Here is a 21659-nt window from a genome sequence, read left to right as displayed (position 1 = left end):
CTGATAACATGCAGTTCTATCTTTCTTTTCCACCTTCTGAAGCAGGGCCTGCAGGACTCCTACTTTTCAAAATGTTGCTCTATCTATGGTAGTCTTTGTTATGTGAATGGTCCCACAGACCCACCGTCTGGGGTCTGCAGACAACCAATTGGGAACCTAAACAGTTTGCCTTCAAATTACCTGCCAGTTCCTGTACCATCCTGCCCACACACTGAAATCTCAACTCGTTCCTCTTTAACCAGGCATCCAACGCCTGTTTAAAATGTGTTGGGGGGTGTTATTGAGATGTTTTTGTTTTTATTTTGATTGTGTATTTTGTACTTTTATGTTGTTATTTTATCCTGTGAACTGCCCTGAGATCTGAGTGTATAGCACAGTATCAATCAATTCAATTAAAATAACTGAAGGCCCTCTTGGTGTGCTCGCCTTCTAGGTCTGTAGGATGGGTGACCACAAGACAGAAGGCCTTTTCTGTGGTGGTGCCACACCTTCAGAACTCCCACCTAGTAGAACAGCACTGGAGAGCTACACTTCAGGCTTTTTGGAAGGCCTTAAAGCAGGCATCCCCACACTTTGGCCCTCCAGATGTTTTAGACTACAATCCCCATCTTCCCCAACCACTGGTCCTGTTAGCTAGGGATCATGGGAGTTGTAGGCCAAAACATCTGGAGGGCCGCAGTTTGAGGATGTCTGCCTTAGAGACTCACTGTTTCAACTGGCCTTCCCTGTGCAATATTTTTTCTGCTGCTCACTGATTAGAAGCTGTGATATAATTATGTTGTTATAGTTCTGAATCTATTCTATCTTTGTGAATCTATTTTATTTCTGTTTTTAGAAATACTGATTTTTGTACTTGCAGTTTTTATTGGGATAGACTTTGCCCAGAAAAGCAGCATATATGCATTTAAAAATATTTCAATAAATCTATTTCAATAAATTCTCTTCCCCTGAACTGCCTCCGGGGGAGACAGACACTACATTACAGTAATCTAAACAAAATGGGGCAAGCATGTTTCTACAGTGTTAGGTATGTCTGTATGCAGCCAAAGTGGAGGTACACCCATATACACCCAAACCCATTTACACAATCCTGTACAAGTCTACATAGAAGTGAGCTCAGTGGGAATTACTCCCAGGTAAGTATAAACCACAGAGCCTAGAGCTTGCCGATCAGAAGATCAGCAGTTCAAATCCCCATGACGGGGTGAGCTCCCGTTGCTGGATCCCTGCTCCTGCCAACCTAGCAGTTCAAAAGCATGTCAAAGTGCACGTAGATAAGTAGGTACCGCTCCGGCGGGAAGGTAAATGGTGTTTCCGTGCACTGCTCTGGTTCGCCAGAAGCGGCTCAGTCATGCTGGCCACATGACCCAGAAGCTATATGCCGGCTCCCTCGGCCAGTAAAGCAAGATGAGTGCCACAACCCAGAGTCGTTCGTGCCTGGACCTAACAGCCAGGAGTCCCTTTACCTTTAAGTATGTGTAATATTACAGCCCAAATCCCGCTGTTGTCCTAGAGTTGGAAGCTTTGCTGCAAAGATAGCACATTAAAGGTTACACTTTCCCTGTAATTGAGCTGGATCTCTGAAACCACAGGATGGAATTGCAAGAGCCTCTATTTTAAGCACCTATAGAGTTATCAAACTGTGTAGAACTGGGGTAGATCACTCCTGTTACTCCAGCTCTCCTTAGCACTACGGTACTCCTTCATTTATCTATCAACACTATGCTTTTTCTTTTTTGTAGCCCTTGGATCCAAAGCCTTCCTTTTATTGCATTCGTTTGCGCACGCGCACACCCCCTGAAACATTAAAGATACAGCATCCTAGTCTGCAAAAGTAAAACTGCTACTATGGGAATGCAAATTTGTGCCCTGAGAAATGCTATTTCCCTGGGCAGCAATGGAGCCACAGCACTGAGCAAATCCTCCCTGGGACTTTTTAGATCAATGGGTCCTGCTTCCTCTTTAGCCCAGAGGCAACCTGGCAGGGATCTAGAGATGGAGCCACCAAGGATAAAGGGTCGGGCCCCTTCTGCTTGGATCAAAAGACTCGAGCCTTGAAGCACGTCCTGACAATTCTGAGCTGGGGGAGCTCGTAGGATACCTCTTAGCTGGCAGAGGCCAGAATTGCCAACTAAGTCAGGCTTTGAAGGATGCTTCAACTGATTAGGTTGGAAGGGGAACATTGATCCTGCTTTTATATATCCATTAAAAGCCCCATATTAACCAGCATCTACAACCACCAACTCTTAGTAGCTCTGGGTGAAGTGCAGCGGTTGGAAGGGAATGCCAAAAGCTGAAGATATTTCCATTAAAAAACAATCTATTTCCACAAACACACACACACGCCACATGCCACACACACATTCACATACTTTGCTGGCTGTTCAACAGAAATGGAGGCTGTTTCAGTTGTGGGAGGAGGGGAGGATTTGCTGTGATTCACAGGCTCCAAATCAAGGCCGGGTGCCCTTCGCAAAGAGACATTTCAGGCAGACACAAACAACTGGACTCTTTCCCCCGTGAGGCTGCCTGTCTTGGAGCTGCCAAAGTGAACAAGAGAGGCAGCATGTCTCTGTCAAAGCTAATCCAGCACCTGCTGGGGTGAGGAATGCCCAGGCACACACAAGGCCCAGTCCCAGGGGGCCCACAAGAGCTGAGGCAGCTGCCCCACCCCACCATCTACTTGTCGCTTCAGGCCCCAGTTCACCTCTGGGCCTGTGCAAAAGCTATTCCAGAGAGCCCATGTCTCACGTCCTGTTTGGGGACTGTTATTTCTCTACACCAGGTCTCATATGCACAGGGGCCTGTGAGATGCAGTGTGCATTCTTCAAGGGGCTCCATAACAGGGAAATCTGGAATTTTCCCTGGGACTTTGGGAAAGGAGAGGTGAAAGTGCCCTAGAACAATACTTGGTGTGCCTGGTCAGGTACTTTGGAAAAGGACTTGTACGGTAGGAGTCACTGCTGTAATGAGAACGTAAAAGAGCTCTTCTGGATGAGACCTTTGTCTCGTCCAGCATCCTGCCCTATTTTAAAAGCTATCCAAGCTATCGCTACATATTGCAGAAGGAGATTCCAGATATTAAGGTGAGCCCTCTGATCAGGGCTGTGTGCACTGCGTGCAAAGAAACCCCAGGTTTTGCATCAAACATATTTGCATCTATTCCGGTGTTATCAAACATATTTGCATCTATTCCGGTGTTATTTGGCAGCCAAGATCACAGTTGCATTGCTTGTGGGTCTGGCAACAAGCAAAGAAAGACCACAGAGAGCTGATTTAGGTGAGCAGTTGGGCAACAGCTCAGAGGACATTTGCAATCAGAGAGGGCACTGTAGCCACCAGCTGAATTTCATCCAGGAACACCACCAAGAATTCCATATTGATTAGAACTTGTTCTCCTGTTTCCCCATCTAAGAACTGGTAAGATATTTGGCTGTTTTAAGGGCAAAATAGTAACCTCCCTCATTCCATGCACAGAAGCTGACCAGACTGGCAGCTGAATCTTCCTTCAAAACTGGTGACAGGACAGCAGGCCAACTTAAAGAATGCAGAGCAGGCCACGTAGCACATGCACACACACACAGCCCTGCCCTCAATGGCAATCATGGATGCTTTAGCTGAGATTCTTGCATTGCAATGGGATGGACTAAATGACCCTCAGGGTCCCTTCTAACTCTGCAATTCTATGATTCTACAATTCTCTGATGTTGCTGCCACTTCTCCTTCCCAAGCATCCATGGCCTCAGGCAGCTGCCATACTCTGCCTAATAGTCCTGTACCACCTCAAACAGAGCACAGGTCACCCTGGGTTTAGGAATATGGATACTCCTAAACCTGGGCAGAATCCAATGTCATGCTACGGAGATCATTCCATCAACAAACATACTTCTGCTCACCAGAGAGAACAGTATCTCCTCCCACATGCTGTACTGGGGGCTCTTCTGACCCTCCTGTAGATTTGGGAGAGGCGAAGATCTGGGCTGGTGGTGGATGATCAGCAAAAAGATATTGCAGCAATGGAAGATTTCTCAATGAAAATGTCAACCCAGTGTACAGCAGCTGTGAAAGAGGTGGATTTAACACTAGGGTTCATTAGGAAAAGGATCGAAAAATAAAACTGCCAATATTGTAAAAGCCATTATGCAAATCGATGACACGACCACACTTGGAGTACTACATAGAGTTATGGTTGCTTCAACTCAAAAAAATAGTATTATAGAATTGGGAAAAGTGCAGAAAAGGTGCAGCCAAAATGATCAAAGATATGGAGCAACTCCCTGAGTGGGGGGAGATGTCAAGACAGACCAAAAGAAAGTACCTTACTTCTTTATACAGTGCATAGCTACCAACTATGGAATCTGTTTGTTGTCCCAGCAAGTCCTGGGGAAGGGCACCACATTTAAGGTATGAGTTTGTTTTAAAATGCAAATAGCATCAACTGGGGTTGGCTGATATTTAGCAGCATCACAGCAGAAATGGAGGAAGACATTAACCCTTTCCTCCCTTGCTGTCCTGGGGGGGGGCAGAAATCCTCATTTTACTTTTGGAAGAAATTCCTCATTGTCACAAATTTGGTGGTGGAGGAGGATTTCCTCCCAGTACAACCACTAGCTTTGGAAAAGGAGTTTTCCTGAGGATCACAGGTTCCCTGCTGTTATCTCAGCAATTATCACCCCCTACCAGCTGAGGCTATTTGGACCTGCACATTAAATGCTGGTTTGTCTCTTAGATAGCTAAAGGGGATCAGATCATTCACGGAGGATAAAGCTATCAACAGCTACTAGTCATGATAGCGATATTCCACCTTCAGAAACATCATGTATCTGAATGAATATCAGTCACTGGGGAACAAGTGCAGTTCCTGGGCTTCCTAGAGGCATCTGGTTAGATACCATGGAAAAGCTGGGCTCTCTTTCTGTTCTTATCCATAAAAATTGCAAAATCTCAGGTTCTCATCAGCATATCAAGGAGTGTCTGTAGAAAAACATGTGTTCTTGCCTATTCTTCAATGTGCATTTCCCCCAGAGATACATATATTTGTGCTGACTATTGCATTGTTTCCCAAAGCAAGGAATCTCCCTAGCCCAGGAAGACAAGGGACAACCAGAGCAGCTGGGCATGTTGTGGGAACAAAACAGTACTTACCATTTTGGATGTCTCATTGGCAAAAGGTATTGAAAGAGTCAGTCCATGGGTGTTCCAAATGGTGGGTCATAATGGATGGATGACAGCTGAAAGGAAGGAGCAAGATTTACAGGTGGGAGAGGTGGAAATGTTCAAGTGTACGAACTGGGCGAAGTAGAAAATGTTATGAAATAGCTGGAGTGAATATCCTCCATGCAGCTTCCAGGTTGCAGTATTGTTGCACAGATGATGACAATGGTGACAATGATTCAGTTGATTCCTTATCTACCCTTCACCATAAAGTCCTAGGGCAGGTAAAAGCAAATAAAGCTGCAATCATATAAACACCTGAGAGTAAGTCAACTGTAGTCAGTGGGGCTAACATTTGAGTAAATGTGCTCTGCGGTACCTCCACTGTTGGAAGCAATTTGTATCTGAATAGCAGGTCATGGGACTCACAAGAAGGAAGAGTACTGTTGCACTTGGGTCCTGCTTTCAGGCTTCCCACAAGAAGCTACTATGAGAACAGGATGGTGGGCTAGGTGGCCCACTAGCCTAATCCAGCAGGCACTTCTTATGTTTGTACTAGATCACTCAGTGAAAAGTTATAAGGGAGATGCAATTTTACAAAGTTCAAGAAACACTGGGCTAACTGCTTGGCAGTTGTTCTCTTTTGATTTCTCTGGTCTTTGCTGCAGTGACAGAAAAGTCCCAGGATTGGTTTCCACCCACTCATCCCATAAACCTCTGACCCATTACACCACTTTTCTTCCACCTGTCAAGATGAATGCATCTTTCCCCAGTGAGCAATCAATTAAGTATTGAGAGTAGGACCCAGGGTTGGCATTGCTGAAATACAAAACAAAGATTCCTAGGCTGCATGCGGAGGCACGAGGCCCTAATCAGTTATAATTCAGTATGAGAAAGGAAGATAGAGGAACCTCAGTCCCAAAGGCCTGGGCCTGTACCTGGCCTGCAATACATCTGATGTGACACTGGATGAGCAGAATCATTCAACCAGTAAGTGTTCTGACTTTGTATTCCAGCTCACTGTGGGAGCCTTGGCTCTCAGCCCCAGTTTCCCATTTATAAAGTAGGAACTGTGCCTAGTTTAAAGTTGCATTATAAAGCCGAACAAGATATGAAATGTAAACTTCCTTCCACATTAACAGCTCCCAGATTCATTTCATATTTATTTGGGCGTTTATCATATTGAATTCAATGGAGGTACTCTACAAAAGGATGGAAAGACAGCAACAGTTTTATAGAGAGAGAAACCACCTTTGGGGGCATAGCACGTTAGCTCACGTAATAATGAAATATATATTTAATTTAGTTAATTAAAACATTACCAAAACAGCAACGTATTCCCTCTCAAAAGCAATGATACTAAAAGCATTTTAAGAACAGCTCCGTTTTAGACCAGCAGCACTAGGGGACCTCCTTTAAGAGAAGGCAGTCTGAAATAAATACAGCCCACTTAAAAGCATGTAATGTGGAGCCATGTACACCTCAGAGAGTTGCAAATGATTTTGAAATGGGCATCACATTTCTTTTGTACTACTGTCACTTCTAGTTAAACAGGGCAAGCCATTTTTAAAAACAACACTGAAACCTTTTAACTTAAAGTGATGGCTGTACGTTCGACACGTCACCCCCAGGAGCAGGGAGCCCTCCTTCAAAGTGCCTTTGACTTGTGTGAAAACACACTTGCCTGCCTGCAAGCTTAACATGTGCAGGCCTTTAAGCTGAACATGTGCTGTGATTGCCAAGAAAAACCGGGGTTAGGCAGGTGCCTAGAAAGAGCATAGAGGTTTTTTTAATTATTGATTTTTCAAAAGCCAAACATCTCTGATGTTTGCGCTCTTGCAGTTATCCAGATGTTGGGTTTTGTTTGTTTAAACTCAGTTCCTGCTATTTGGACTGCAGCAGCAATAATAACTGAAGGGATGGGGGGGTGGGGGGTGGGGGGTTTCTTCAGCCCAAGGGGAGACCACATGCCAGTGGTAGGCATAGGCAGGTGCAAAAGTGGGTGAACTGGCATGACTCTTACCAGTGGCAGACTTTGGGCTGTAAAATTCCAGCAACAAGCCAGAATTCAGTGTGCCCCAATTCTCAACTTTCGTTGTTCCTCATTGTTGCAGCGCCCTCTTGGCTCAGTGAACCAGACATGCCTCTGCTCTTACCTTTGCACGGTGAAAACCAGAGGTTTCAACATGCAGTCCCAGGCATCTGTCTATCCTCCATTCAGGCAAAGGAGAGACATGATGAGGGAAGTATGGATCAGGCCTGCCCAGGGGCAGAGCCTGAGAAGTCTTGAGACTCAGAAACAGAGGCTTGAGAGCCGCATTTTGCCCTTAGGCCTGATGCTCTCCGCCCAGCCCAGATCATTTAAGTTATTACTGGTTTTGTTGTAGGTACTGTATTACCTTACCCTTTTCGTTATAATATATTGTGCATACCCCCCCTCTGAGACCTTCAGCTACAGGGCGGGCCGTAAACGCTTGAAATAATAATAATAATAATAATAAACACACAATAAAAGTTCAGTCCTTGGGGACGGAGGCCGAGGCCCTTGCGCGGTTTCTTACGGACGTCTTCCAGTGGGGCTTCGAGGATCCTGTCAGCGCCAGAGCCGCCATGGAAGCGGCGGAGTTCCCGGGGGAAGGTTTCTCGGGGGGCTTTGCTCGTGTTCGTGTTTATTGTAGACAAATGTTCTCCCCGCCGGGGCTTCCCCGGCTCTCTCGTGCTGACGGTTGGCTGCACATTGCTCAGGAGGTGGTCGGCGCTCCCGGGCGTCTTGCCGCCGCTTTGCTTTGGGAAGCGCAGTTGGCCCCCCCCCTCTCCTGCCGCACCCCTCACCTCAGCCGCCCGCCTGTCCGCCTGTATGGCTGGCTGGTTCAACTGCAGAAGGACTCGCTCGGCCGCTAATTACTCCATCTGTTTCCTATGCGAATTCACCTGCCTCCGGTTTTATCGAGTGCTTTCCTTATTGCAAACATTTCTCGGGCTCATCTGGCACTCAGTTTCCTGGAAAGAGAGATGGGGGCCCGATGCATAGCTGCCAAGTTATCCCTTTTTTACAGGGATTTTCCCTTATGCTGAATAGGCTTCCTCGCGAGAAAAGCGAAAACTTGGCAGCTATGCCGATGCCCGCTCCCCCCGGCCTAGTAGCGGGGTAGGATGTGCCAGTGAGGCGAAATAGGCGGCTGAGGAAGGCCCGAGCCAAACGGCGGGTGGGTGTGAGCCCCACCCAGGGCAACGATGTGCCCTCGACGTGAACGACGGAGCCTGCTAAAACGCTGGTGGGAGAGAGAACCAGATGAATTCTTCAACCCAAAACAAGCAGGACAATTGCAAAACAAAAGCCAGCGCCACGCATTTCGTAGTCCTTCATCACCCTCTTTCCCCCACAGTTCTGAAACTCCTGCCCTGTATTCGATTTCTTCCTCCCTTCGTCTCAAGTTTATTGCTCTTTTCCCCATTCTCACCGTTTAAAATACCTCACAGTACATACAGTTGCAACTGTCCGGGCTCCTCCTCTCCCTCTTCCCCTGTTGCTTTTCCATTGATAGAGACGTGGCTTTCCCACTCCCCCTATTTCTGTCTATGTCGCTCTGTAAGCACCGTGTTTACCGAGAGTCCGTGTGCGTGTATAACAGCAATCCATCTCCATCCTTTCCCTGCCTTGTCTTTTAAGCTGGAACTTAAATTGTCAGATGGTTTCAGTCTGTTTAGACAGATAGGGATGGAATATAAAAAGTTGTGTAGGGTTTGCATTGTATGAAATAAATAGAACTCCCTGCCTATTGACATCAGGTGGGCGGCTTCACTGTACTCTTCTCAGCACCCGCTAAAAACATTTTCGTTCAGACAAGCTTACCCAGATATGTAGAATGATTACATGTGTCTTAATCTTTTTCTTAGCTTATTGCCGATTTCATTATTTGAATGTTTTAAATAGCCGCATTTGTCAATTTTATTTTATTTTTATAAGCCTCTTGAGGTGGGTTTTTTTAGTATATACTGTAAATTGTATGAAATAAAATATATAAAACATTAAACCAGTCACTCAGAAGGCAATGCAGCGCAACCGCCACCTTCCTTAGTGCTTTGATTGTCCACCTCTGTCCCTTATACTCATTTCCTTACATTATCCCAGTTGCAGACATAACTGGTGTTCTAGCCGAAATGGTGGAATAGAATGGCAGGCAAATGGAACATTTTTGACCCTATGCTGCCCTAAGAGATTGCCCTTGATATCTTTTTTAAAAATATATATATTTTTATTGGTTTTCAAAAATTTAAGCATTAATAGAGCATTTGGCTTCCCCCTTTCCCATCCTTCTGCCTGCCCTTGATATCTTAAAAGCCTCCAGATGAGCTGGCAACCTGGCACACCTCACTTTTAAAATTCTTTGCACCCCAGAAAATGGTTCCCATAAAAACATCACAGTACCCCAGCCTATACCAACCTAGTGCCCTCCTGATGTTCTGGACTACAACTCCCATCAGCCTCAGCCAGCACAGGTTGCCCAAGACTGCCATGCTATCAGCTTTGCTATTCTAACATAGCATAAAGATCTGACTGTCCATTCTTTAAAGCTACCAAACCGATCTTCTGATTCCCAGACGGCCACCACCAGGCAGTGCTTTAACCTCTGCAACTTCTAAACTGGCCCACCCAACCATCCATATACCAGGAAGAGTGGTAAGGCAATTAGAGATTAACTTTTACTGAAGGTTTTTGCAGGGAAACAAAAAGGTAACAAATGTTTTTGAAAATGAGTTTTTTTGTTTTTTAAAAAAAGTACAACCCTTATTTTAAAAGCCTTTGGAGAGCACAGACGGAGCCCCTGTAGAAAAATAAGAGAAGGGTGCAAATGGAATCAGAAGAACTCTTGAGATGGCTGGAAACTGTTAAGTGTTGACAGGAAACAGGGAAAGAGTCTACTCTCAGTTTAGATGGATGAAATTTCCTGTGTTCTTTCTATTTGCTCTCATGAAACTTGTAAAAATGTTTTTATAATTTTTTTAAAAAACTTGCAGTGTTCCTGCTCTCCCCCACCTTCACCTCTCTTTCTCTCTCTGATTGTCCAGATGTGAAGAAATGGAACTGTTTTACCATTTTATGTTTTGTTCTTTGTTATAAAATGGTTGTGTGGTTTTTAGAGGCGGAAGGGCCCAAGGCTTGATTTGGTAGCGAATGAGAAAATGAAACTTAAGGACAAAAGTTGGGTGGAGGAGAAAAATCTAATAAATTAGGGGAACTGGAAACTTATCCATGACTCTACTCTTCTGACTGGCCATGAAGCAGGGAGGGAGAATTGAAATAGTTATGTACTGTGTACGATGTAGTGGTGCTATCTGCAAGGATAGCACCAGTACAACCAAGACAAACTAGCTAAGGCTGCATACATGACTTCCCTCAAACAATCTGGGGAACTGTAATTTACCCCACACAGAGCTACAATTTCCTGCACCCTTAACATACTACAGTTCCCATGATTCTATGGGGAAGTCATGTGTTCATGGGCTTTCCTTCCAATGGGAGGCCAAGGATCTGCAGAACATAGCACAATTGTAATATATTCCACAGGTCAACCCAGCAGGTTGCAAACAGTTTACAGTGGTACCTCGGGTTACAGACGCTTCAGGTTACAGACTCTGCTAACCCAGAAATAGTACCTCGGGTTAAGAATTTTGCTGCAGGATCGTGCGGCGGCGGTGCAGCAGCAGCGGGAGGCCCCATTAGCTAAAGTGGTACCTCAAGTACCCTGGCACTTTTTCATCAGTAGAAGCTGATCCGTTTGGGCAAATGGGGCACTGCCCCACCAACTTCAGTCTGCCCTCAGCCAGCATCCACCTGCCTGCTTTCTTACTTACAAGCATTCTAGGAAGTGATGCTCCCTGTCCGCTTCCTCCCTGTAGTCTTAAGTGTTGCTGCTGTAGAACTCAGTAAGGAGAAGAATGGGAACAAAACTAGAATGAGCTGGCTCTGCCTCTCCTTGGCTCGGGCGCCACCTCCATCCTATTGGTCTCCCTGCTTTCTGGCCTGCCAGTCTCAATGGACACCAGCCACCACTGTTTTAATCATCCAATCTACACTCAACTCTTATCCTTTAAGAGGGTTATCTTTTCCCAAACCCATTATTCCCCATTAGCAGCCTCCTTGGCACCTCAACGTTTCCAGGCTAGAGCTCTCATTCTCCAAGCACCAGTAGCCAAGTTGTTTAACAAGCCTGCTGCTGTAGTTCCTTGTACACATTCCCACCCCCCACCCCTGTCTGGCATGATATATAGCCACTTCCCTAGGCCAGCTGCCAGCCCCTGTGGAGCAGGAAGAACATGTTTCCTAGAGGCAATAAGCCCAAAGGGATTGGCCCTGTTGTCTCATCAACATCGATACACTGCAGGCCAAAAAGAGAAACCACACTAGAAAAGATGGATGAGACATTCCCTCCTGCCCAACACGCACCTCTGCCTTTATACCACTTTGTGGCCTTTTCCTGCTGAATACAGTGTCCCAGAGGGCAAGGGCAGAAGAACCCCCTACAGGGTTTGTCCTTACTATGCTGGAATGGGAAGCTACATTGCTATACTGTACATTCTTTGTTAACCCTCTTTTAAAAAGTGAGACATGGATATCCTCCTCTCCAGGTGTCCAGAGAACCTGTTCAACACAGGAAGAGCATAACAAATTATTGCAGTGATCTCATAGGCATGGCCAGCTTCCATATTTTGCCATGCATGTCTCCTCTGTGCTTTCAGTTGCTTGTTGCATGGAATGTTTTTTCCCTCCAGGAGCGACAGCCGGTTCCGCGACTCTAGAGCTTCAGATGCCCTTGTTCTGCCATGAACTGGCATCCCAGATCCAGGAACAAGAAATAATCCCCATAGTCCTTCATCCGTACCCGTCAATCATTTTAGTTGTATGCCACCTTTCCAAAGTTAAAACCATGCTCAAGGTGTCTTACAACATATAAAAACAATTTGCAGGTTGAACAATTTCAGCATAAATCATGAGATCACAAAATAATATCAATAACAGCAACTATCCCACCCCTGCTATAAAAAACCCTAAAAATACCCTAGCCCAAGAGTCAATCAGAGCCCTGCCTTCCTCCCAGGCCAGGTGGAAAAGGCCTGCAAGGCAGAGAGCATGTCTTTCAGGACTCAAAGTCAATATGATTGTATGCCTGCAAGGCCCCTTGTCCCCTATATGCCTTGGATCAAACAGAATACCCATGTTGTCCGGATCTGCTAGATCAAATGGTTTTTCATTCTGCCCACAGCAAAATTCCCTTGTGCGTGGCTGCTTCTGTGAGCTTACCTCTGATGTAGGAAAGAGGGAAAGTCAGCAAAAAGGACCTCTCTTTTTCCTGGTGTTCTTTTTATCAGTGCGGCTGTCACTGCCTCCATAGCTGCTTCTCCCACACTAGTCTGAGAGTGTGTGCAGGCTTCTGCTCACGGCTTGGGAGGCCACACATTGCAGAAACGGGCATGTTGGGAGCAACCACTTGAGCAGAACTTGTCTGTATGCATCCCTGGACCACTGTAGATCAGCCACCAGAAGCAGTCGTAAGTGTTCTGATTGTGCAATGGGTGTCCCAGGTTCAATATTCCCTGGTGGAAGGGTACTGGACTATATGGAAGCAGTTTCCACATCAAAGTGAGTGCATGTGAAGGAGGTCAAGCCAATGACAGTGGGGGAGGGACAGATTCAGATTTACTGCCCCCCCCCCAAAAAAAAACTTGGTTGCTTTAGTCACACACACATTCCCACAATAACAGATCACCCCCAGTGTTCGAAACTCCAGTTGTTCTAGGTGCATTTTGCAACAGGGAATTTCATTACTGTGAATTTCATTACAGTTTCTGAGCTCGGGGCGCAGTACTGTGCCTAAGATTTCAGATTAAAACTGCAGAGTGGAAGGAAAGGAGGACCTTTTTCTGCCTCCCCACTTCCAGCTACTCTCTGAAGACTGGAGAACAGACCCTCTTAAGAATATTAGGGGGGTGGGCCGGGGAAGGATAGACCATGTGAAAAATGAACATACTATTTTAGCTGCACTTCGTTCATTTTCAGTTTTGTATTCTTGTTATTTAAAAAAGCATGCCTAGACATTCTGTTGTTGCGCTCGTAACCTAGGTTTAAGATGCCATTTAGCTCCTAGTTTTCATATCTGAGTTTCTAAAACTGATCACCCCCACAGGGAAACAGCACCAAGTTTATTTGAAAATGTTTCAATGCTTTGTCGCACACTTGAGACACTTCCCGCTTTGTGGCTCTAACATCCATCAGAGTGTGCTAGGAGGTCTGAGGCAGGTCCTGAGGTAAAATATTCTCCTATCCATGAGCATAAGGTGTAAGGAAGGACCATAGCTCAGTGACAGCACCTGCCTTGCATGCCAGGTTCAATCCCCAGCATTTCCAGGTAGGGAGGGAAAGACTCCTTTTGAAACCCAGGAGAGCTGCTGCCATTCAGTGTAGGCAATACTGAGCTAGAGGAACCAATGGTCTTACTCAGAATATGCCAGCATCGTATGTTCCTAAGAGGCAGCTGGATAAAGTGGGGTGATTGGCCTCTCCTATGCAGTTCTGTTTTTGGCCCTGAGGAAGTGGTTTCCTCAACACGGCCGGTACGTGTGAAAGGGGCTCTAGTCATGCAAGAGCGAGGGAGCATGTGACATGTGGCAACAAGCAGGGAGCTCCCACGTCTAGTTCTCTTCCCTCCCCTCCCCTCCCCGCCTCTGGCTGCCACTCCATTAACTCCGCTGGGATCAGTCGATAGCAGCGGTAATTGTTCCCTGCTAAAACGCATTCCCGCTGTTTAGAAAGGCTAATCCAGAAGCTGCAAAGGTCAAGTGCTGACATTTCCCAGCGCGGTTCCTGATGCAGAGACAGAGCCACAGGGGCTTGGGGGGGGTAGTGAAGAGCCCCCAAGGAACCAGCCTCAGGGATGGGTGTCGTATTCACGCAGGGAACACTTGCCATTCCACCCTTCTACAAAGGTGCATAGGTCTCCTTGCCACAGGTTCTGTCTGAAAGTGCTCTGCAGACAAAGAGACTTTAGCAAAGCTTGGTGTGGAGTCCTGGTCCTCAGACCTCTGTGCTTTATCCAGCTGATGTGTCCAAAAGGCTGGGGATCTGCCTAAGTCACTATGAACCCACTCAGCTGTCAGCAAATTACTCATTTGCCTGAAGTTACACCATTCTCCCCATCCCACGCTCCCTGAAAGCATGTTTTCTCTGCTATCGTGGTCTGCTGTATAGCTGAAAGGACATTCAATAGACAACTCTGTCCCCAAAGGGCGCAAAATGGCTCTCCTATGCTCCTCGGGAGGCCTAGGCCACACCACACTGAGCAACTCCAGCTGTGGCACTGGAAAGGTTTTCTTTTTAGAAACGTTTGCCTTTCAAATGGTTTCATCACAGTCTCAGGTGCCACATCAAAAAGGCAGACCAGAAAACCCCAAGAAACCTGTCTGTTAAGCAATGAGAAGAAACGGCAGGAGCTAAAATCCTTCAGCAGACACACTGATGTCTTAATCCACTTCCCTCTCCCTCTCTGTTGCCACCAGTGGCTCCTCAGGCTCTGGCTTTGTAGATGCCTCTCCTTCTTGATCCCCCACCCGCCTAGCCCTGCCATGCCCAGCTCTTCGCCAATAATACCACAAATCCACACCTAGTTTTGGGCTCTTATTTCTCAGCAAGGCAGTTGGCAGGCAAGGAAAGTGCATAACTGAGCTCCTCCCTTTGCCTCTGAATAGTTTATGGCTCAGTTCACAAAGTATATCCATTTTAAAAGGCATTTAATTTCCCCCTCAGTACCTGCCTCTCATGCTTTCATGCAACAGAGAAGATGGTGCCTCAGGCTTGGGACCAAATGTGGCCCTCTGCATCCCACCATCTGGCCCTCTGGATTCTTTGCACCTTTCTTGGGTGTGTTTCTCTGACTGGGATATGTCTTCGAACCCTGATAATGCTTATTGCTTGCCTGGAAAGAGGATTGTGAGTGAGGTAGGAGTGTGTGTGAAGAAAATATTCTACTGCACAATGATAAATTATCAATTTATTACTCTGCCCACTTTTGCCCCTGACGCTGTCCACCGCTGGTATGTGGCCCCCAGAAGGGAATGTGGCCCTTGGACTGAAAAATCCTCCCACGGTTTAACCAATCCCACTCGTAATCCCTCTTTTGTTACAAATTTGCAACCCTCTGTACTAAGAATAACCAACGTGGTGCCCTTCAGATGTTGCTAGGTTCCAAGTCCCATCAGCCCAGGCATCCCCAAACTTCGGCCCTCCAGATGTTTTGGACTACAATTCCCATCTTCCCCGACCACTGGTCCTGTTAGCTAGGGATCATGGGAATTGTAGGCCAAAACATCTGGAGGGCCGCAGTTTGGGGATGCCTGCATCAGCCCCAGCCAGTATGGCCAGTGATGGGGAATGACGAGAGCTGGAGCCCAACAATAACTGGATCCCTGCTTCACAGCCAATCCCCAGGAGCAGCAGAAACAAACAGCATATAGGCACAAACCTAAAATATGGCCCAGAAGGCTTTGCACAAGGGAACAGAATCTCCCTTATGAATTCATTTGCCCACAAATAATTGCTGGTGAGGCCTTGGTCTACATTCCGCCTAGCTGGGAAGGGAAACTGGGAAGGGAAAACTTGGAGGATACAGAGCAGGGCCTTCTAGATTGTGGTGCCTGCTATGGGAACTCCATTCCCTTAGAAAGCCTGTCTGTGCAAAGTGTTGCAAATCTTCAGCAAAAAGATTTTAAAAACATTTTTATCTCAGGAGACTTTAATTACATTTACATGGAGGATGTTGCATTTTAATTTGATGCTGGTCTTAAATCACGCAGGTACAGTATTAGCAGTTGTGTGTGCGTGCTAATGGAATTGTGTATTTAGGCTTTCTAAGCTGCTAAAGGGCCTTGCAAAAATGGGGGAGGGAGAGAATGGGATATATTTCAAGCTTACCCTTCCTTAATTCCTGCTGTGACCTTTATGAGGAGCTGCAGGCAAGGATGGCTTAACTAACCTGTACTGTATGCTACTGCCTTCCCCACCTTTAATCCTGCTTGGTCAGAGTAGCTGGAAACGTATTGGCATAATCAAATGCTGTGGAGTTTTTTTTTGTTGGCTGCAGGTAGCAAGAGCTGACTGGTAAGGATTGTTCTTTTGTTTTTACAACCACCCCAAGAGCCCTTGGTTATGTAGTTTGTTAGGGGTGCTGGGAACTGTAGCTCTGTGATGGGTAGACTACAATTCCCAGGATTATTGAAGGAGGACGGTGCCTTTAATATTATGTATCTTCCAGCTCTTGCACCAGACTCTGGGTCTCCTGTTCCCTCTCTCCTACCCCTTACAATACAACAATTTTATTTTGCTTTGCTTGCAGGGTGGCTTTTTGCATCTATACATATGGCAAATAGGCACGTGCAAATTTCATGCACATTCTGTAATGGGTTTGTGCCCTTAGTCTTTTTAAGGGCCTAGCAACGCCCCTGCTCCTTAGCTCGCTCTCCCTCAGGAGCGACTGATTTCAGTCTCTGCCTGTTAAAAGAGTCCTCAGCAATCGCAGCAACAGCGCTGGCCTCGAATAAGAGGCGCGCGCCGAGGGGGGAGCCGTTCCTCCCTTCCAGCGAGGCTTCGCGCCCCACCTTTCAATCCTACCCCTTCATCACCGTCCCCCTCATTTGCCATCCAGCTGCGCGGCCCAGCCCTGGCAACGGCTGTTGCCTAGTCTCGGCGCGGAGGAAGGCAGGCACCAGGCGGGCGAGCATTAAACGAGAGCTCTTCACTTAACGACTTCGGCCGAGCGGCGAGCACGGGCCACGCGGGCGCATTGGCGCGGCGAGAGGCGAGCTGGCGCGCAGCCGGGCGACGAGAACTTTTTGGAGAGCCCGCGCTGAGCCACTGATTAAGCGCTCCGGAAGCCGGTTCGGTCAGGAACCTCTCGGGATCAGGCTTTCTGCGGGCGCCGCCTTTCCAGTCTCTGCTAAGCGCCTCTCCTCCTCCTTCCTACCCCGAGCCGTGGCACCTTCGCTCTTTGTGCCTGCTAGAGGAGGAGCAGCGCCCGACCGCCCCCCCCCCAGTCGCTCGGTTTCCTTCCTAGATACGGTAGCTCCCCTTCCCACGTCTCCTCGAGGTCATGGCCTCAGCGCAACTCCAGAAACACGTGCCAATTCCTTGGATGGATTCTCCCTTCATACCAACCTACCCCCCCGTCTTTGTCAAGGTTTTTTTTGGGGGGGGGAGGGTGCTTGTCACTTCCGGTCTCATTAATTGGGCTCCTTGACCTGGCACCTAAATTGGCGGCTGCAACGCGCGCTAAATCACCTGGTGAGTACAGCTCGTCCAGGCAGAGACGGATGCCCCCGGCCTGCTGTCATGGCAACGGGCCTCTGCCAGCAAATGGGGTCAACGCAGGACCATCGATCAGGGGGCGCCATGGCGAGCATCTCCTCCCGTAAACCAGTTTTGGGTGATCTTAAACCGCAGGGCCCGTTGTTTCATCAGTACCGAGAGAAATTTGCAAATCTCTCGTCGTGGTGATGGTGGGGAAGCCGAAGGGGGGGGGGAAACCCACGCGAGTTTCTTCTCCACGGAGAGGCCTGGTAACTCCTGAGCGATGGGGCCTCTGCAACGGCCCCGATCCCTCAGGACTCCCCACGCACCCACCCCATCGGTGTGTCAAGGGAGCTCTCAGAGCAGGGATTCCGGTTGCTCCCTGGCCGGCCCCAAAGGGTTAAACTCATTTGCATTCTGTGCCGCGCGCCAGCCGGGAATTGCACTTTTATCGGCCTGCGGTGGCGGCAGTGCTGAATTGGGCTTGGGAACTCTATTTGTGAGCGAGCGCGAGCGCCCCAATTATTCCTGGGGAGATAAACGCAGTGGCTGGTGCCTCATTAACATTCCCCAGCCCAGGCAGCCTTAGACGGAGCTCGCTGGTGCGGCGTATTGATAAAAGAAAGCAGCTGGGAAACGCAGCATTCGCTACACTCGGTGCTATGTAAACGCGCGCGCGCAAGCAACATGCCCGCACGGATTGAGCCGGGCACACACGCGCGCCCACTGCCCGACCGCATCGGGTCCACACGAGCAGGGGGGGGCACGCATATGTACACGCGCAAGGGCGGGTCAGCCAAAGAGGTGAACGAGTGCCTGGAGGCGCGCGCGTCGTATCTTGATCCGGACTCGATCCGGTCTGTAGTGTTGGTAAAACAAGTGCGTCTAACAACGGCCCCCACTTCAACTACTTACCTCGTGCCTGCTGCCTCCTTGTTTAACAGGCCGCAGCCCCTCCCCTTCTCGCAGTTGCCATTTTTTTCTGGCCCAGATTGTGGAGGGGAATCGGAACAAAGCAAGGAGCCCTCTCGCCTCCCCACCCCAGTAGGCGGAAGTTTGGTTTGCTATTGTTACCGGCCTGCAGATATACCCATTGGTGGGAGGGACTCTGGACTCTGCTTGGGCCCTCCCGCTATGGATCAGGTTCCTACTACAGTATCACTGATGAATTTAGGCTACAATAATAACCTGGTCTACTCAGAAGTTTAAAAAGGTAAAGGACCCCCGACAGTTAAGTCCAGTCGCAGACCACTCTGGGGTTGCAGCGCTCATCTCGCTTTACACGCCGAGGGAGCTGGCGTTTGTCCGCAGAGTTTTTCCAGGTCATGTGGCCAGCATGACTAAGCCGCTTCTGGCGAAACCAGAGCAGCGCACGGAAACACCGTTTACCTTCCTGCTGGAGCAATACCTATTTATCTACTTGCATTTTTGGCATGCTTTCAAAGTACTAGGTTGGCAGGAGCTGGGACTGAGGAACAGGAGCTCATCCCCATCACGGGGATCCAAGAGGCTCAGACCTTTGTCAGTACTGTAATGGAATAGAAGGCCAAGGCTTCTAGCAATTTATTTTCCGCCTTCACTTTCCATTACCCACACTACAGCAAACCTGTGAGATAGGGTAGGCTGAGAGATGGTGACTGACCCGTTCTCACCCATTTGAGGTTCATGGCTGAGTGGGGGGGGTTGGACCTGGCTCTCCCCAGCCCATGTCTAACACTAACCACTGTACCACACTGCCTTCTCACCACTGCAGCAGATGAAGTATTAGAGGTATTGGGGAATCACTCGGAACAGTGGGCTGTGCCGTTACATTTTAGTCTTGACCATGAGCACATTTGTCTGTGGGCGCAGTAAACGGGGCTGAGTGGCCAAGCTGAGGAGCGATTCCGTCCCTCCTCCTGGGAGCCCTTGTGAGCTCCTGTCGCTTGGCATGAGCGGCCACTGCAGGGCCTGTGCCATGGGGAGGGACGGCCCCCCTTGGCTCCTCAGAGCCTTCAACTCCAGTTAGCGGCAGCCTCGGCAACCCTCTGGGGCTGCCTATTGGATTCTGCTTTGCTGAGCAGAGCCTATCGATCGGGCAGTAATTAAAGTCGCTCCAAACTCCTACTCAAATTCAACCTTGCACAGTTTGGTGTGTGTGAGAAACACCCTGGGCCTGCAGGCAGGGAGGCTGTGTGCCAGAGCCTGGGCTTCTCTGGAGCTGCAACAGGCGAGCTCCTGACCATGTGAGGCTCTCGCATCTCTTGGGGATTTGATGGCAGTTTCTAGGACTCAGGACACACAGCCTTTTCCTGCTGTTGGGGAAAACCCTAGTATGGCACAGCTGTGCCAGGTGGGCAGGCTGCTGGGTATGATTCCTGTTGCTATTTGAATCCTGTGGGCTGGAAGAAGTATTTCATCTCCCTGTACTCCTGGACTGAGGTTTTCTCTGCTTATGTACTCCCATAGATTCTGTGTAGGAAATAGCTTGCAATCCAGATGCATGGCAGTTGCACACTTCTATTGCCCGTAAAGAACAAAAGGAGAGCCTCCTGGATCAGGCCAAGGACCCATCTAATCCAGCATCCTGTTTTCATAGTGACCACCCAGATGTCTATGTGGCAGGATCCGAGCACAAGAGCACTCTTCACTCCTGTGCTTCCTAGCAACTGGTATTCAGACTGTGGAGGCAGAGCATAGCCGTTATGGCTGGTAGCCATCCATTGCTTTCTCTACAAATTTGTCTGATCCTCTTTTAAAGCCATGCAAGCTGATGGCTGTCATTGCCTCCTGTGGGAGCGAGTTCCATAGTTTAACAATGCACTGTGTGAAGTACTTTATTTTGTCTGGTCCGAATCTTCCAACATTCAGCTGCACTGGATGTCCACGAGTTCTACTGTTATGAGAGAGGGAATTTTGGTGGTGGTATTTAGTCTAGAGAAATGGCACCTATGACATGTTACAGTGTGTTGTGCTTAGCAAATCTGCTTCAGGTCTGTGTATGGCATTTGCACCCTCTGCAGAACTCAGGGTTGCGAACCTAGAACCATTCCCAGTTTTATGTTCACGACAGCCCTGTAAGGTAGGTGAGACTGATTTGCCCAAGGTCATGGCCAGTTTTGAAATCATGCCTCTTGGCTCTCAAGGTCAACATTATCGCATCACCTACTTAACTGTAAAATGTGTGCCAGGATGCTCCTACCAGCTGCAAAGTGGTGAGAAAGCAGCATGTCACGGTGCTTGATCACCGTAACCCGATGTTCTCCTACGTCATTCCTCAGCAGCGCCTATGAAAAGGATGTTCTACATCTGTAGGGATTGTGTAGCATGTGAAATAGCTCTGAGAGGCAGCAACAAGGAACACCAGCCCAGGAAAGATATTTTGCCAGGGGGGACAGAGTCATAATGAATTCCTCTCTCTCCCAATATTAAGGAGGATATTATTAGAGTACTCCTGGAGCCAAAGTGAGCTGATGGAAAGGAGGGAGATGAGGGAAGGGTTATAGTGGTTTTCAAGTCCCATCTTCTGAAATCCCACTTTCGAGCAAGTTAGCAAGTTCTCACATTCGGAAGACCCCTGAACCACAAGAGCTTTTATCCTGAAGCCTGTGTCATATTGCTACAGCCCATTCCCTTGCCTGGACTTCAGACCCACTCTGACCACATCCCATAAGAGAGCCAGGACTGCTCTTGGCAATGGGCGAGGCATCGGAGCCCTCCTCAAGTTCAGACAACCCCAACTGGAGCACCAGTCTCCAGATTGTTGCCTCGGGCTCTCTCCAGACGTCTCCACCCGGTGATATGTTATTTATAGCTTGGGCTATCGTTTTTTGTCACCATGCGATGTGTGCTTTGTGATCTTTGAGATCATTCATCTCGCTCACACTGATGGCATCCCTAGGAGGTGGGCTATTAATAGCCTCGCTTTACAAATTGGGGAACTGAGGCCAAGAGGCAGCCGACGAGCCCATCACTGAGAAGGGGCTTGAACAGAGGGGGTTGGCTGGGTTCATCCCTTGAAGAGAAACTAAAGAAGGGGAAAGAAAGAGAGAAACAGGAAGGTGCATTTGAAGCTGGAGTCGGGTGGGGGAATTGAAGCCTGCTGTCTGATTGCAGAGACAGAACTGGCATGCAAGATCTGAAAGGAGAGCAGAATCACTTATATCTCAGAGGAGTGGGGATCATGATT

General features: G+C 48.2%; 1 protein-coding gene across 1 annotated transcript in view; it reads right to left on the bottom strand.

Moving 5' to 3' along the window:
* ASIC4 (acid sensing ion channel subunit family member 4) overlaps positions 1 to 18536 on the bottom strand; it is a 262965-nt gene extending 244429 nt beyond the window's left edge. Inside the window, exons 1-2 of the mRNA XM_088653080.1 lie at positions 18407 to 18536; positions 5146 to 5231 (exon numbers count right to left, since the gene is read on the bottom strand). Of these exons, the coding sequence (XP_088509206.1) occupies positions 5146 to 5148 (3 nt within the window). The 5' untranslated portion in view covers positions 5149 to 5231; positions 18407 to 18536. The remainder of the gene's footprint in view (positions 1 to 5145; positions 5232 to 18406) is intronic.
* Positions 18537 to 21659: the final 3123 nt, after the last annotated feature.

Source organism: Zootoca vivipara, chromosome 1 (assembly GCF_965207765.1).
Source record: "Zootoca vivipara chromosome 1, rZooViv2.hap1.1, whole genome shotgun sequence".
NCBI classification, from domain to species: domain Eukaryota; kingdom Metazoa; phylum Chordata; class Lepidosauria; order Squamata; family Lacertidae; genus Zootoca; species Zootoca vivipara.
This window is presented reverse-complemented; position numbering and strand designations above follow the sequence as displayed.